At 41.3% G+C, this 14,509-nt stretch overlaps 1 protein-coding gene across 1 annotated transcript in view; it reads left to right on the plus strand.

Moving 5' to 3' along the window:
• The first annotated feature begins 2,914 nt into the window (after positions 1-2,914).
• The window catches only part of mrps9 (mitochondrial ribosomal protein S9), a 29,355-nt gene continuing 17,760 nt past the window's right edge, over positions 2,915-14,509 (plus strand). The window contains exons 1-2 of the mRNA XM_049570352.1: positions 2,915-3,031; positions 3,371-3,553. Of these exons, the coding sequence (XP_049426309.1) occupies positions 2,933-3,031; positions 3,371-3,553 (282 nt within the window). The 5' untranslated portion in view covers positions 2,915-2,932. The remainder of the gene's footprint in view (positions 3,032-3,370; positions 3,554-14,509) is intronic.

Genomic DNA, 14,509 nt, shown 5'->3' on the forward strand with positions numbered 1-14,509 from the left:
CATAGAAAAAATATTTTCCAATAAATAATTTTTAAATTTCTTTTTACATCTGGTCGGTATAAGCACAGGAAAGAAAATAAATTATATCAGACACAGAAAATGGATCACCAGAATTTCATTTTTTTACTTGCCTCTCAGGGCTTTGGTATACACTCTAAAAATTTATTCATAGGGTTAGTGAATGACTCTTATAATAAAGACGTTTTTCAGTATTAAAAAATTATGTTTGTTTTACTTATTTTATTTACTTATTTTAGGAAATTGGTCAAAATCTGAAACATTTTTTATATTTTTGAGTAGGATATAATTCAAATAAGTTAGAATATCTTAAATAAAATAGTTTGACCACTAAATATCAACTTTTGAATAAATATTAAGTTGGTTCAAATTAATTATGTTTTTCGAGGTCAAAGCAAATGATCTTGGACGTAATTAATTAATTGATTGAGTGTCAGACTATGAAAAACGCTGACTCAGAGTTAGAATTACTTAAAAGATGCATGCAAATTGTTACCTTAATTTTTTTTAAGTTGAATCAGTGTCTTATTTTTTGGAGTGTAATAGCATGAAAGCAAACTCAACATAGACATGTTGTTGAGCAAGGCACTGAATCTCCTGCTGCAACATTATGAACGGTTAAACTGCGGTTGGCTACATGTTGGACTGTGAGTTACAGTAAAGCTCTCAGTCATTGCTCTATGGCAGAACAAGGGAAGTTTGGTGGAGAAGGCAGCTTGTGCTTATGTCTTAAAGGAATCCACACAAAATGTTGTGTTAATCCATCTCTGCGCTGCCCAGCACCGACTGCACCGCATATGCAAAAAGAATGTGTTTTATGTGTAGCCTTGCCAACGTGTTTGGCAGACGGTGACTGAGCATTTTTTATTGTGTTATTTCTGATAACTCATGTGGATCCGACACTTTAAATCCTGTGGCGTGACATTTACAGTACCCCTCTTATTGTCAGCGACTTTACATGCAAGACAGATGGTGTTCACATACAGTTCATATTAAATCGGACAGGGCATCAGAGCCTTACAAGTGCAATATCTCTTGGGTCAAAGTGGTTTCAGATAGCTGTGTGTGATGGGAGGAAAAAAAGTTGAAACTTAATTATCATTAAACCTCTAAAAAACTCTTCCAAATGAAGTCTTGATTATCAGTTTAACAGTCAACATACTGTTGTTTAAGGATCTTTTTTCTGCATAGGAAAGACATGAAATTGACAAATGAATTTAATCATTTTTAACCTGTAAACAAACAAGTTTGAGTAGTTTTAGGATTTAAGATTTAGGCAATGGCTGGTGTTAATTTCCAACCTCAACAAAGGACATGAGGAATAGTTTTAGTGTGCAGGATCACTGCAGATTTAGCTTTTAGCTGCACCATGTGGCCAGCATGTTTCGAATTTCCACGATCTTGCTGAACAACACACGATTTCAATGAGCGGTGACATTGTGATGTGATGTGGACTGATGTTTGAGAGAAAACAAAAAAAGCTGTGTAATGGAAGCAGCCGGTGAAAGTCAGTGTACTCAATTGTTTTAAAATGTTCTGTCCTTGTTGGAATTTACACTTTTTTATTTGGCTCATTTGTCATTTCAGGCAGATTATGCAACGTTGTGGTCTGTTGGCATGTTGTTGTGATTATCTAGTTTTTTCTCTTTTTCTTTTTTTTTATGTTTATTTTTAAAGGGTTTCTTTTTTGAAGGGATGCTTTATAAACTTTTATTTTATTTCACTTACGTTTCTACATTTCCTTTCCATTTCTGATTGTTTAGCTTAATATTTTGCCCCAGTTTTCATCAGTAACGTCTATGAGTTGTCTCTGTCTAAATGACACAAAACAACCTCTGCTGTGCCTGAATCATCCATAGATCTTATTTTTAAACATACTGTTATGATGCGTTCAAGCTCTTGGCCATATAGTAAAATAAAGGAAGTCGATGTGTGTGCATGTAAAAATGCAGTTGTTTATGATGGCTCAGGGTTTGGCATTTTCTATACTCATAAAAAACAAACAAACTTGAATGTACAGCATTGTACACAGAAGTTACAGCTTTTTATGAGCATTTGAATGCAACATTTGTGCTGCCTTGCCAGGGAATTGGCTTATTTATTTATTTATTTATTTATTTTAATCATTATTAGTATTATTATTATTATTATTAGTAGTAGTAGTAGTAGTAGTAGTGGCATTTTCATAGGTTTTTTTTTTCAATATAATTTTCATGAATGCAGTGAAAATTTGCAATAAAAATTACAAACAAAACAAACAAAAAGACAGACAAACATAAACAAACAATCAAAGAAGCAAAAAACTGTTGTTCACTGCACACTTTTATGTAGGCTGAATTATGATACGGACATACACTTTATGCACACATACATTACAGATAAACATATACACCCATTAAAACATACACTTTAATGTATTTTATTTTGGGGTTTTTGGTCTTTCATGAGCTGCTGGACAGCTGAATTGTCCTTTGGGATAAATAAAGTTATTTCTATTCTATTCTATTCTATTCTATTCTATTCTATTCTATTCTATTATATATACATATGCGCATTTAGCCATGCTTATATGCATTCACATACAGACACGTACATATAATTTGTTTTAGAATAAATAAATAAATAAATAAATAAATAAATAGTTCCAAAACAATATAATTAAACCACGCTGATGCGGCTAAAACTTTGAAAACGTTTTATATTGGTGCGTTTTTATTTACGTCTCTTACAGAAAGGCCAATAACAGCTTTAATAAAAAACAAATAAAACTAGTAACTAGGTTGTGAGCAATGTTTGTCTTGAGATTTTTCACTACATTTAAAAAAAAAAAGGTTTAATTTGTATTCTATATTTCATGACACATGTCTCTGACGTGTAACAACTTCCGCCAATAACGTCATCGCAGTCGGTCAACATGGCGGCGTCCTGTGTGCGAACCGTGGGATTGATTTTCGTAAAATGTGGGAACTGCAGCCCGAGTTTAAACACAGTCGCGTCGCATTTAAGCCGACAGGTAAGGCGCAGCTTTGTCTTTAAGAGAGTGAAGAGCTTTGTGTGTTAAATGAACCGAACGCACGGAAATATCCTGTAACACACACACACTGACGTCCTTGAGCTAGCATCCGCTAGCAGCTTCTGTTAGCCGATACTTGCTTGACGGATATATGAAATTACAGTTAACCAACGATGCATTTAGTTTTATTATGGTGTGAGAGACTTTTGGACATTCTAATTTTAATGACTGAACCCTTAACTAGAGTTCGGCTGGGTGCTGCTCCAAATTTTCAACAAGTTAGCATAATTTTGCTAACGTTATATATCTTATATTAGCCGCACTTTCCCTCCTCTGCAGGTCCTGAGCAGGCAGATATGTGTGAGCTCTGCCCTCCACAAAAAGAACCTGGCGGCTGCAGGTCCGGAAAAGTTCACGATGGAGTTCATCCAGAAGCAGGTGGAGGAGTATAACATCGGGAAACGGCACCTGGCTAACATGATGGGAGAGGACCCCGAGAACTTCACCCAGGAGGACATAGATGTAAGCATGTGTCTTTCATTTGTCCACTGGCTTGTGTGTCTTCAGTTTGAGAGATAAGTGGCTCCTGTCTGAATTAACGAAACTCCTTTAAAATTAACAGAATCAACTCAAAAGTCAAGTTGGCCTGTGGAGATGCAAGGTTTTGGTTGGGATATTTAAACGAGGACAACCTAAGGATACTTGAGGAAAATTAAAGACAAATATATTACTTAAAAGCAAGACAAATGTTTTTGTAGTATACAGCGGAGAAGATGGTTTGTTAGCATTTACATCAAGCTAATAAGAACACATTAAGGAGTGCTGGATTATTAATATTGTAGATTTGTTTTGTATTCATCCTGCTCTTCGTCTTTTTAATTTTTTGGTTGTATGAGCAAAATGCCAGGGTTTGACAGTGTGTTGGCTCAGACAGTCTCACATAATTTAATTGTCTTGGGTTTCAGTGATTGTAGCTTCTTTGAATAATGAATAATAAGTGCAAAGTAGCGTTGTCACAATACTGGAATTTTTATCTTAAGCCTTCTACAGACTGTGAGATTTTAGCAGTTGTACAAGTTTAGTGCAAGTTACACTGTGCGACATGGATCTAATAAACATGGGTACGACATCAAGCTTGATGTATGCAGATTGTACGATGACAGTGCCTATTGAATCACAGGCTATGACATATGATGCAGCAGCTTCCCATACTGAGTGCACAAGGACGCTGCATGGGTTATTAGCATAACACAGAGGTTCACGTTATTACATAATGTGAAGTTGTGTGTGTGTGTGTGTGTGTGTGTCTGTGTGTATTTGCTAGCTGCTAGGTTGCTCTCCTGGCAGCTGCAATTCTGCCGCTATTTCATACCATACTTGGTCTGTCTTTATGCGATCATGGTAAGAGCTGGAGGACGCATCATACAGGCAAGGCTTCTGCTGCCACAACTCCACAAGATTTTCCTCTTTGCTGGAGTCCCACACATTTCTTCTAGCACAGTTTGCCTCCATGGCAAGCTGTCATCTGTCTGTGACAATTGCCATCCTTGAACCTCTCTCACTGTGGACCACTGTTTTAGAGCCACGACCAAAGATATCACCACATTTCTTTCACAGTGGTCATCTTTCGTCTGGGACAACCCAAAATCACACAGTGTATACCGGGCTTTAGATACAGTACATTGAAAAATATTGATAGTCCATGCCATTTTTGGTTCCACAGTAAAAAATTGACATTGAAGGAATAAAATGTATTTTTGTAAAGTAATAGATAAGTATAATTAGGTTATCACATGACAGCAACAACTTTTCTTTTCTTGGTTAGTAACAGAAAAAAGCAGAATGACTGACGTAAACATTAACAGTAAGAGTGAGAAAACGCAGTTGGTACCGGTGGATTGCTACTGTGGAAAATGAGCATTAAAACCATTTCAGATATTTCAGAATATTAGAACACTAGTGTAAAGTCCGTTTAGATTTGTAAGCATTAAAGAAGGCTAATTGAACATGATTTATTGTAGCATTTTAACTGATAAGTATCTGCCACATGCCATAAAAAGACCAAAACAATGAGTCTGTCCTACTAAAAAGTATTGTGTGTGTGTGTGTGTGTGTGTGTGTGTGTGTGTGTGTGTGTGTATCAAAATTTGATATCTTTTTCGTCTGTGCTGTTAAGTTTCCTTGTTGTTAAAAAACTGCTGTAAACACATAAATGAGTCACTTAGAAAAGTACCTGATTAAAAATTATGTCAGTCAAATCAGATTTTGCGGTTCAATATGAATATTTGACCATTTGTTCTGTTTTTCCATATCGTTTGAGAGTTGGAATGAGGTTCAGGGGGACGTTTAGGGTGATGGCAACATTCACATTACATAGGAAACAAGCCAAGTTAACCCTCCTGAGATAATGCATGCCAACTATGATACTGACGGATCGGGACGGATCAGAAATGTACAACGTTTTCTGCAGGCACTTGATATCAAACAAAAGATAGTGGCTCTATCATATTAAGTTTCTGTGAGCTGTAAATTCACCACTTCTAAACAAAAGGCAGCAGATAATGTTATTTTGGAGCCTGGCTGGGCAAAGCTTGTCTGCCTTCATCTCACTCAGTCTTACCCTCAGTCTGGGTCCTCAGCTCGCTATACCAGAGAGCAGTGTGAAAGAGAAGGGGGATCACTCTGCAGCTAAATCTGGGGACGGAAATGTCTCCAGAAGTGCACACAGAAGTTACATGTGCTACGCTTAATCAGTCTGTGACATGAATGAAATAACAGCAACAGCACATGTGTAATCCAGTGCTGCGCTTCATGTGTGGGAGACAGATCTGCTTGATTGTGTCAGGTGTGTGTTTGTTTGCTAGTCAATGTGTGAGGTGGATCATAGCGCATTGCCATTCTTGGTAGTTGGAGTCCATTGTGTGACACTGAGACAGCGCCTGGATGCAGGCAACAGGTGTTTTTAAAAATGTAGTGTCAACACAGACATTTCATATACAATATATGTTCATGCCCTGAGCATAAATAAGATTAATAGCCTAAATAAATAAAAAGATTTAAATCATTTTCCAGCACTAGATCCATTTGAAAGGCCATGGAAAACAACTTTTTAACTTCTCTGGAGTGAACTTCTGAATCAAGCCGTATGTGTTGCGAGATGCTACTCACCTCTGTCTACAGGAGAGAGAAAGGTTTTTTTTTTAAAAGCCTCTGTGTGTACAGCTCTCAGTACTTTTGTAGCGTCTGACTGAATCTCTGTGGTTTGGAGTTTAGTTTCTCTCCTGCGTCCTGTTTTTACTTTAGATATCTTTATTTTATTATTTCATGTTCGCTTTCAGCTGGGTAGAAGTTGTGCAGTTGCTGCTCTTGAAGTCAACATTTTCTTATGTTGCTGCTTCACAATAAAACACTTTTACATACAAAATAAAGAAATTTCGAGGGACTTTTATTGTGAAGAATCTGTAGGGAAATTAAATGATTTTATCACTGAATTCGCAGAACTTTGTAAGCGGTTTTTGTTGGATAAAAACAAGTAACACCCAGGGAGGAAGAGTAAAATCAGAAATAGCCACAGTGAGATGATGAAGAGCTGCAGACAACAGGCTCTTACTGCACCTCTGCGAACAGCTCACCCCCAGCAAGTAAACTTCTTTTACCTGTCCTTAGTGATAGAAAAACACATGCAGCAAAAATAACGTTTAATAAAATTAAACCTCATCACTCAAGACAAGCCTGTTATCGGTTAAAGACACACCTTTAAGTGGGTAGCCCTGTTGTAACGGAAATGCAAAGCTCTGCAGTGCCGGGCTGACCAGCCCAGCACAACCAAGTAAAGCCAAATCAGGCTGCTGTAATGGAAAAAGAGTGTGAATATTTAAGGCCTGTTTGTAAAGATTGACAGGTACTGTAGGAACCAGTAGGCTTGGAGCTGGCCATCTGTTACACATGGGTAGAAACTTGTATCATTTCAGTCTCAGATAAACATGGCTATAGTCCGACATCACAGTCTCATGAGACAGAGCATGAAAGCCACAAGCAGTTAAAGCATTTTAGACATTGATTAGTTTCCATATTTCAGGTCGGAAATATGTCGTGTTTTTAAGCTCTATGGTCTCTTCACATCATCATCATCATCATCATCATCATCATCCTCACCATTATTAGCATCGCTGCTCCACCAGCATCAGGCAGGTGGAGCCACCCCTGGCTAATCCGCGGCATCAGGGATATTAGCAACGCCCTCAAACACACACATCCACATGCTTATTCCACATTTTGGCAATACATTAGCCCTCACTGCTCCAACCATTTAGCTTGATTTCCCACTTTCCCTCTCCCAGTCCCCAGTGTCCCTCACAAATAATGAAGAGAGCTGTTGGCGCCAGGCTGTGAAAGCCAAAGCGACGGCAAGCAGCCCAAACTGAGATGTGTGGAGGGAAAGGGGAAAATCTGGGAGGACTGGAGAGGTGCGGAGAGAGGCACCTGATAAATCCCTCCGCCCTGGTTTGGAGTCCAGAGTCCTCAGGTGTGATGATGATAAAGACCCAGGAAAAATCAAAAGGATGTTTACAGGCAAGGGGAGAAATGAACACCGTAAAGGCCCATAAATAATTGTTATGACAGTTATATAATTGATTAATTCTTTCCATCCTTTATTGAGCATAATACCAAACATTTTCTGTGAGAATCTGGACTGTTGGTCTGACAAAACAAGACATTTTAAGAGGCTCACTTAGACTCTGGAAGATTGTGATGGACATGTCACTTCTTCTTACATTTTGTAAAGTGAATAATTACTTCATTGGTGGAAACAGAGGTTGAAAGATGAGTCGACACTGACAGCAATCCTTAGCTGTATCTATTCATCCAACCTACAGACCAACCAACTGTTTCACCGTAACATTGACTGACATACTGATTGACACACCGAGCGACACACCGACCCACCAATCTTCCGATCAACCAACCCACTGACACACCGACTGACTGACACACCAAAACAGTGATCGACACACCTTCTGACTGAAACACTGACCGACACACCAACTGACCGACACACCTACTGTCACGTTGACTGACTGACACACTGAAACACTGACGGACACACCGACTGACTGACACACCAAAACAATGGCTGACATACCGACTGTCACATCGACTGCCCGACACAATGACTTACTGACACACCAAAACACTGACTGACACATGGACATGTTGACTGACACACCGACCAAAAGGCTTGGGCGACTGGACGAATATATCGCCAATCGCCCATCGGCTGAGTCCATCACAGTTGGTTTCATTTTTGGCATTTTTTTTGGGCGATTTTTGGCATTTTATTTTGCTAAATTAATGGTCTGTCTCCACAGAATTCAACTCGGTACATATAGTCCATAATAACTATGTAGAGCACAATTCAAAGTGTGTGCGTATTGGAACTGGCAGCTTCACACTGATTTCCGACGAGTCTTTCACAAAACACGTCAGTGATGGCGGAGCTGAAAGTTATGGCCGGGGTCCACTGGCAACGGGAGCGGCACGACAACCCCCATCTGCCACGCGACAACTCTCTATTTTAGGATGCTCTTCTATTTTTGTCGTGCTACGCTCCCCTACGCGACCCTCCAGCAGATAAAAACTACATGAAATAGTGTGCTAAACGAGCACAATGTGTTTTTAAATGAATTATCAGAGGTGATATGTGATGATTTTCATTTTCATGCATTTACCCATGTTTATCCGTGACATTGTGTAATTGAAAGCGAGTAGATGACAAACAGTACAGTAAACTTGTAGATTACTCAAATATATGTAGTAACTTAGGTGGAAAGTGCTTTAACTATCACAGCTCAGCAAACGGTAAACAAGACGCTTGACGTGATGCTTACGTTTGCAGCTGGTGGAACCCGGCTATAACGTGAATTCATATGCGCATATGGTTAACAATGTTACCAGCTGTGCTAAACACCTGCTCTGATGGCGTGCTTGTTGCTGGTATGCACAGATATTTCCGTGCCATGTTGGACATGAGTGGGCTCGCAAGGCACGCTGCATTTTTTTGCTGCATTCATGTGGTGTCGGGAGATCCGAGTTGCCGAGTTCTTTTTCTGACATGACGTGGCGTTCATGTGAATTATCCCATTCTGAAAGTCATTTTTCGATTCTTTCTGACATCACATGAATGCAGCATCCCCCCTCTTTTTTTTCTCTCCGCCACACACAACTGCCGAATATATCGGCAACCGCCGGTTGATGGGCTGACGGTGGCCGGTCGGAAATTTTTAACATATCACCCAACCCTACCGACCAACTGATCCACCACCAACTGAAATGCTGACACATTGAGTGACACCAACTGATTGACACATCGACTGACCGATCCACCAATCGATTGACAGACCGACCAACTGACTGACACAGACTGACACACCATGCAACACACACTGATCCACCAATCTACTGATCAACCAACTGCTGCACCGACCAACCGACTCACATCGATGACCAACACACCGACTGACTGACTCACAGAAACACTGACCGATACATGGACATGCTGACTGACTCACCAATCCACCACCAACTGAAACGCTGACACACTGACCAACACATCGAAACAATGACTGACATATCAACTGTCACATCGACTGACTGACACACCAAAACACTGACTGACACACGGAAACATTGACTGACACGCCACCTGACTGACATACTGAAACACTGACCGAAGCACTAACCGACACGCCGACTGACTGGCACACCAAAACACTGACTGACACACCGACATGTTGACTGACACAAAGACTGAGCATCCACAGCCAACTGAAACGCTGAAACACTGAGCAACACACCAACTAACTGAACCACCAATGGATTGACCAACTGGCTGACACACCTTGAGACACACTGATCTACCAATCTACCGATCAACCAACAGCTGCACCAATGAACCGATTCACTGACTGACTGACACACCAAAACACTGACTGACACACTGACTGATTGACACACTGGGCTCTAGTTTCGCAGACCGGGCGCAGCGGAGGCGCAGCGCACCTGCGCTTCGCCAACTGGGTGTGGCCAGGCGGATTTTGCAAGTTTGGCACACCGTGCGCCTGGCGCAGCTACTCCTCTTTCCCACCTCTGTCCCTCCTACCGGGGCAAGTCGGAAAGAGGGAGGAGAGAAGGCGTGGAGTGGGTTTTACACACATCACACCAATCAAATGAGCCCCTCTCCTCGCCCTTAAATGCGCTGCGCAAAGGCGTAATGAGAGTTTACTCAATTCGCCATGGCAGAAGAGAGCAGCAGCGGCAGACAGCCAAACTTCTCCCAGGAGGAAACTGATGTTTTGGTCTGGGAAGTCTAAGCTCACAGTGTCCGAATATACGGAACTGCGAGCAGACCTCCACAGGCTGATGATGCAAAGGTAGCCTGTGAGGAGGTCACCACAATTGTAAATCATTGTTGCGTTTCTCTGGTGCGCGCGCGCTCTCTCTTTCTCTCTCGCAGTCTCGCTCTGTTTCTTTTCTTTTGACTTTTCTAAGATGACAGATGCTGAATATATACTCCCTATCTGATGCTGTGGCTGTTTGTGGTTGGCTGAGAGGGATGTGAACTCACTAGTGTGCAGCTGTGTTAATCCAATCAGGTTGGGTTTCCATTACATGTGCCAAACGTGCCAAACGGTGCCAATCCCCTTTGATCTGACATCAGATGTGACGAGACAGTCGATATAGAGATACATTTATGTGCTGATTGCAGATAGTTGCATTGATTAGTGTTTTTTAGGCTATTTATTGCATCGTTGATGTGCCTGATATTCTGGAAACCTGCCTGTGAGGTTTTTGGTGACGTGTGTGCACTGTCCGCCGGTCAGCCAAACTTCGGCTTACACCGGCTGCGCTCCCCCTGCGCTGACAGTAGACCTGGTTTGAGCTGGCGAGCTTTTAGCGCACCTTCGGTGAAGCCTTTTGGCATAAACTGTCACTGCGCCCAGCTGGATCTGTCGACACCTCCCCCTGCTGCGCCGCCACACCCATCTCAGCGCACCTCGGTCTGCCAAACTACCAAACTGGGCGCACCTCGGGTTGCGCTGCTCGAAACTAGCTCTGCGCGGGGTTCGCCACCCTGCGCTGTGCCGGGAAACTGGAGCCCACTGACTTAATGACACACTGAGTGACAGACATAGCGACCGACTGACTGACCAATATAGGCCAACATTTGTATTTAAAGACTTGCCATACTATTAAGTTAATTAGTGGGTAGGCTGCCAAGAAGGAACTTAATTATCAATCTGATGTTGTTGTGGGTGGAATTTGTTAATGAACAAAATTTTATTTAAAAAAAATTGCATTGTGCTTGCTGGCTCGGTCACAATGACGACAGGAGAGTTCCGTGCACAGGGTTGAAACATGATGCTTCCATTCTGGAACAAATGAAACTTGCTAAATACTGGAACCTTTGGCCCTGTCCAAATACCCGCACTTGCGCCCTGAGGTCTCCCCTGAAGTGCACTTGCCAAAAATGCAGTTAGGGGCGTAAATGCGCAAGGGATCGATGCTGTTTAAAAAGGAGAATTGGGACAGTTGCGTACACGTCACTTCTGTTTGGGTCCAGCTGGTCCGTCTCGTAGGAGACAAAACATGGCGTTAGAGGAAATAACGTTGTTTGCAGCACTGCTGCTGCAAATGATAAATAGATACAATCAGTGAATGATGAGGAGGATTAGGAGCCGCAGGAGAAGGCGGCATCTACATCCGATCCAGGTATTGATGCTGATGTCCAACCAACAGGTAAATTAAATTAAATTTTACTCTTGAATTTACCTGTTAATAATGTGTATATTAGCTGTAACATCTTTTTTTACTCTACTGTTAACATAGCCTAGATTACCGTTATTACTATTAAAACGTTTTTTGCTTGGATAAATTGTGATATAAAATAAACTATAAAGACATACGGTAATAAAATAATAATAATTAAAGACACAGTCAAAACTGTAAAGTGATGTGGACTATCATACAAACCTGAGGTCAACTGTAAACTGTATATTATTTCATTATTAACACCCTGTCATGTATTATTAAGTCCACAGAGTGTGTTGTTAGACATTATGTTCCTCTAACGGTTGTTGTCAGTCGGAGTTAACAGCTCGCGGACACGTCAGTTACCGTTTGAAGATGGTGAGTTTTATCGGCCAGCTGTGCAGTGTTACGGCGAAGTGAGGTCTGATGCGCACTTTTGGAAGGGGTGCATTAAGGGCGCAGGTTTGCACCCCTTGATAACAACAGAAGACAATTTGGACACCCTGCGCACTTGCGCCTCTTAGCGGGAGCGCGCAATTAAGGGGCACAAGGGCGCAAGTGCGGGTATTTGGACAGGGCCTTTGTCATGAGTCAGTTGACCACAGACCACAGTGTTCAGACTCTAAGTCAAGATTGTTAGATTTGGTGACAGCCTTGTTCAAACAAATTTCCATCCATCAAGCCTCTGTAAAACAGAAAGAGGACCTGTGCTGAAGTTTCTCAGGAAATCGCAAGAGACCATGACAACACTGCTCCTGTAAGGTAGAAGCAAAAGGTGTGTCCAGTATCTGTCCAGTTGCTAAGATGGTCTCTTTCTAAAATTTCTGAGGGCAGTGAAAACAAACCAGAAATGTCCTCACCAGAAAGAAAGAGAAAGTCTCCTTGTAAAATGTCAGAAAACAGGTAGAGGATCTGTGCTGAAGTTTCTCAGGAATCCAACAGAGACCATGACAGAACCTCTCCTGAGAGGAAGAGACGGAAAGTGAACCCAATATCACTCCCGTTGCTAAAGAGTTTCTCAGTAAAATTTTAAAGGACAGCAAAAGAGAACCCGAGATCGCCTCACTAAAAAGGAAGAGAAAGACTCCTTGTGATATTTCAGAGGGAAGTGAAAGCAAACCCGAGATCTCCTCCCAACAAAGGAAGAGGAGGAGAATGATCACAGATACAGAGGAGAAAGGAGTCGATACAGTGCTGCCAAGCACCTCCTGAAGAGGCTCCTTCACCTGAGAACCAAGCCTCATCTTCAGGGAAGAAAGAGGACAAGACTAACAAAGTAACAAAGATTTGGATCATCGGGTCTAGTTACTTTCAACGGGAGGAGTCAGCGGCATATCACTGCTTTGGGGAGAATTTTGGACTAAATGCCAATGTAAAGTGGTTTGGCCAAAGAGATATGCACTGGAATGACATCCTTCCCCGATTTTATAAAGAGCTGATAAACTATCGTAGTCCCCCGCACATTTTGGTCGTCCATGTTGGTGGCGATCTGGGGTCGATTTCCACAGAGGAACTAGCACCAAAATTGAGGAGGACTTGATGCAGCTTCATGAAAAGATTCCAGCAATGTGGATTGTGAATTCATGCATCACAATGCAGCAAGTGCAGGACTATGAACACAGGAGGCTGACGTCAACAGAGAGGCTGTCAACTAAACTATGAGAACGGCCACTGGCAACCTCGACTGTGAAGTCATTGATCATCCCTCCAAAAGTTATAATGAAATACTTCATCCAGATGGAGGACACTTCACCCTGGAGGGAAACAAGAACTTTGTGACTGGAATCCAGCTTGTCCTGACGAAGATCCTTGAGGAAACTCGCTCAAGAAATCGGCTTCATGGCTCAACAAATACATTGTACTGATAGCTGATTTCTCCCTGTACCTGCATTGGTTTTCTTTCTTTTCTTTCTTTTTCTTTTTCTTTCCTTTGCATTTTCACCAGGTTGTTCTGGTTTCCATAACAAATACATACAGTAATTTGCACTCTAAACTGTTTGAATGTGAATGCTTGTTCATCTATATGTCGGTTTTAACTTGATAAAAATATTTGAAGAAAATAAAAGTGACTGTGTACAGTGGTGCAATGTTTGTAGTGACAAAACAGATTTCCAATTCATGATTTACAGTGGTGTTTCTAATTTAAACTTAATTTAACATTTGACTGAGTTCATTTTCTATCCTTTCAGGTTAGCTCAGAATAGTATTTCAATCTCGCACATACTAACTAATCACGTTATACTGTCTGAGGTGTAACAGGTGGTGTCTCCTATAGGTTTTATTTCAAAATTGCTCTAGAAAAGAGGATTAGCATACTGTTAGCATACCATTCAGTACATTCAGTAGGTATGTCATAGGTACGCCGCAGGACCATAAATCAGGCTTAAGCATGGAGCCCACACTGTAACTAACTGCACTCCTCGAAGAAATATTGTCATAGTTTTGGAAAAATAAAACGGTGATTCCAGAGAGAAGCAGACAGAGGGGTCTACAGTCTGTGTTTGAAGGATATATCCAGGATGTCAAACTGACTCAGCAGCAACAACAGGTTAAAAAGACAAAGATAGATAGAAGCTAAAGCCGAACTATAGGCTACAGATCACAGTGTAAAAGTGAACCACCACATCACTGCTGATCACCACAGAAGACAATGAATATAAAGGGGAATTT

This window comes from Epinephelus fuscoguttatus, linkage group LG24 (assembly GCF_011397635.1).
Source record: "Epinephelus fuscoguttatus linkage group LG24, E.fuscoguttatus.final_Chr_v1".
NCBI classification, from domain to species: Eukaryota; Metazoa; Chordata; class Actinopteri; order Perciformes; family Serranidae; genus Epinephelus; species Epinephelus fuscoguttatus.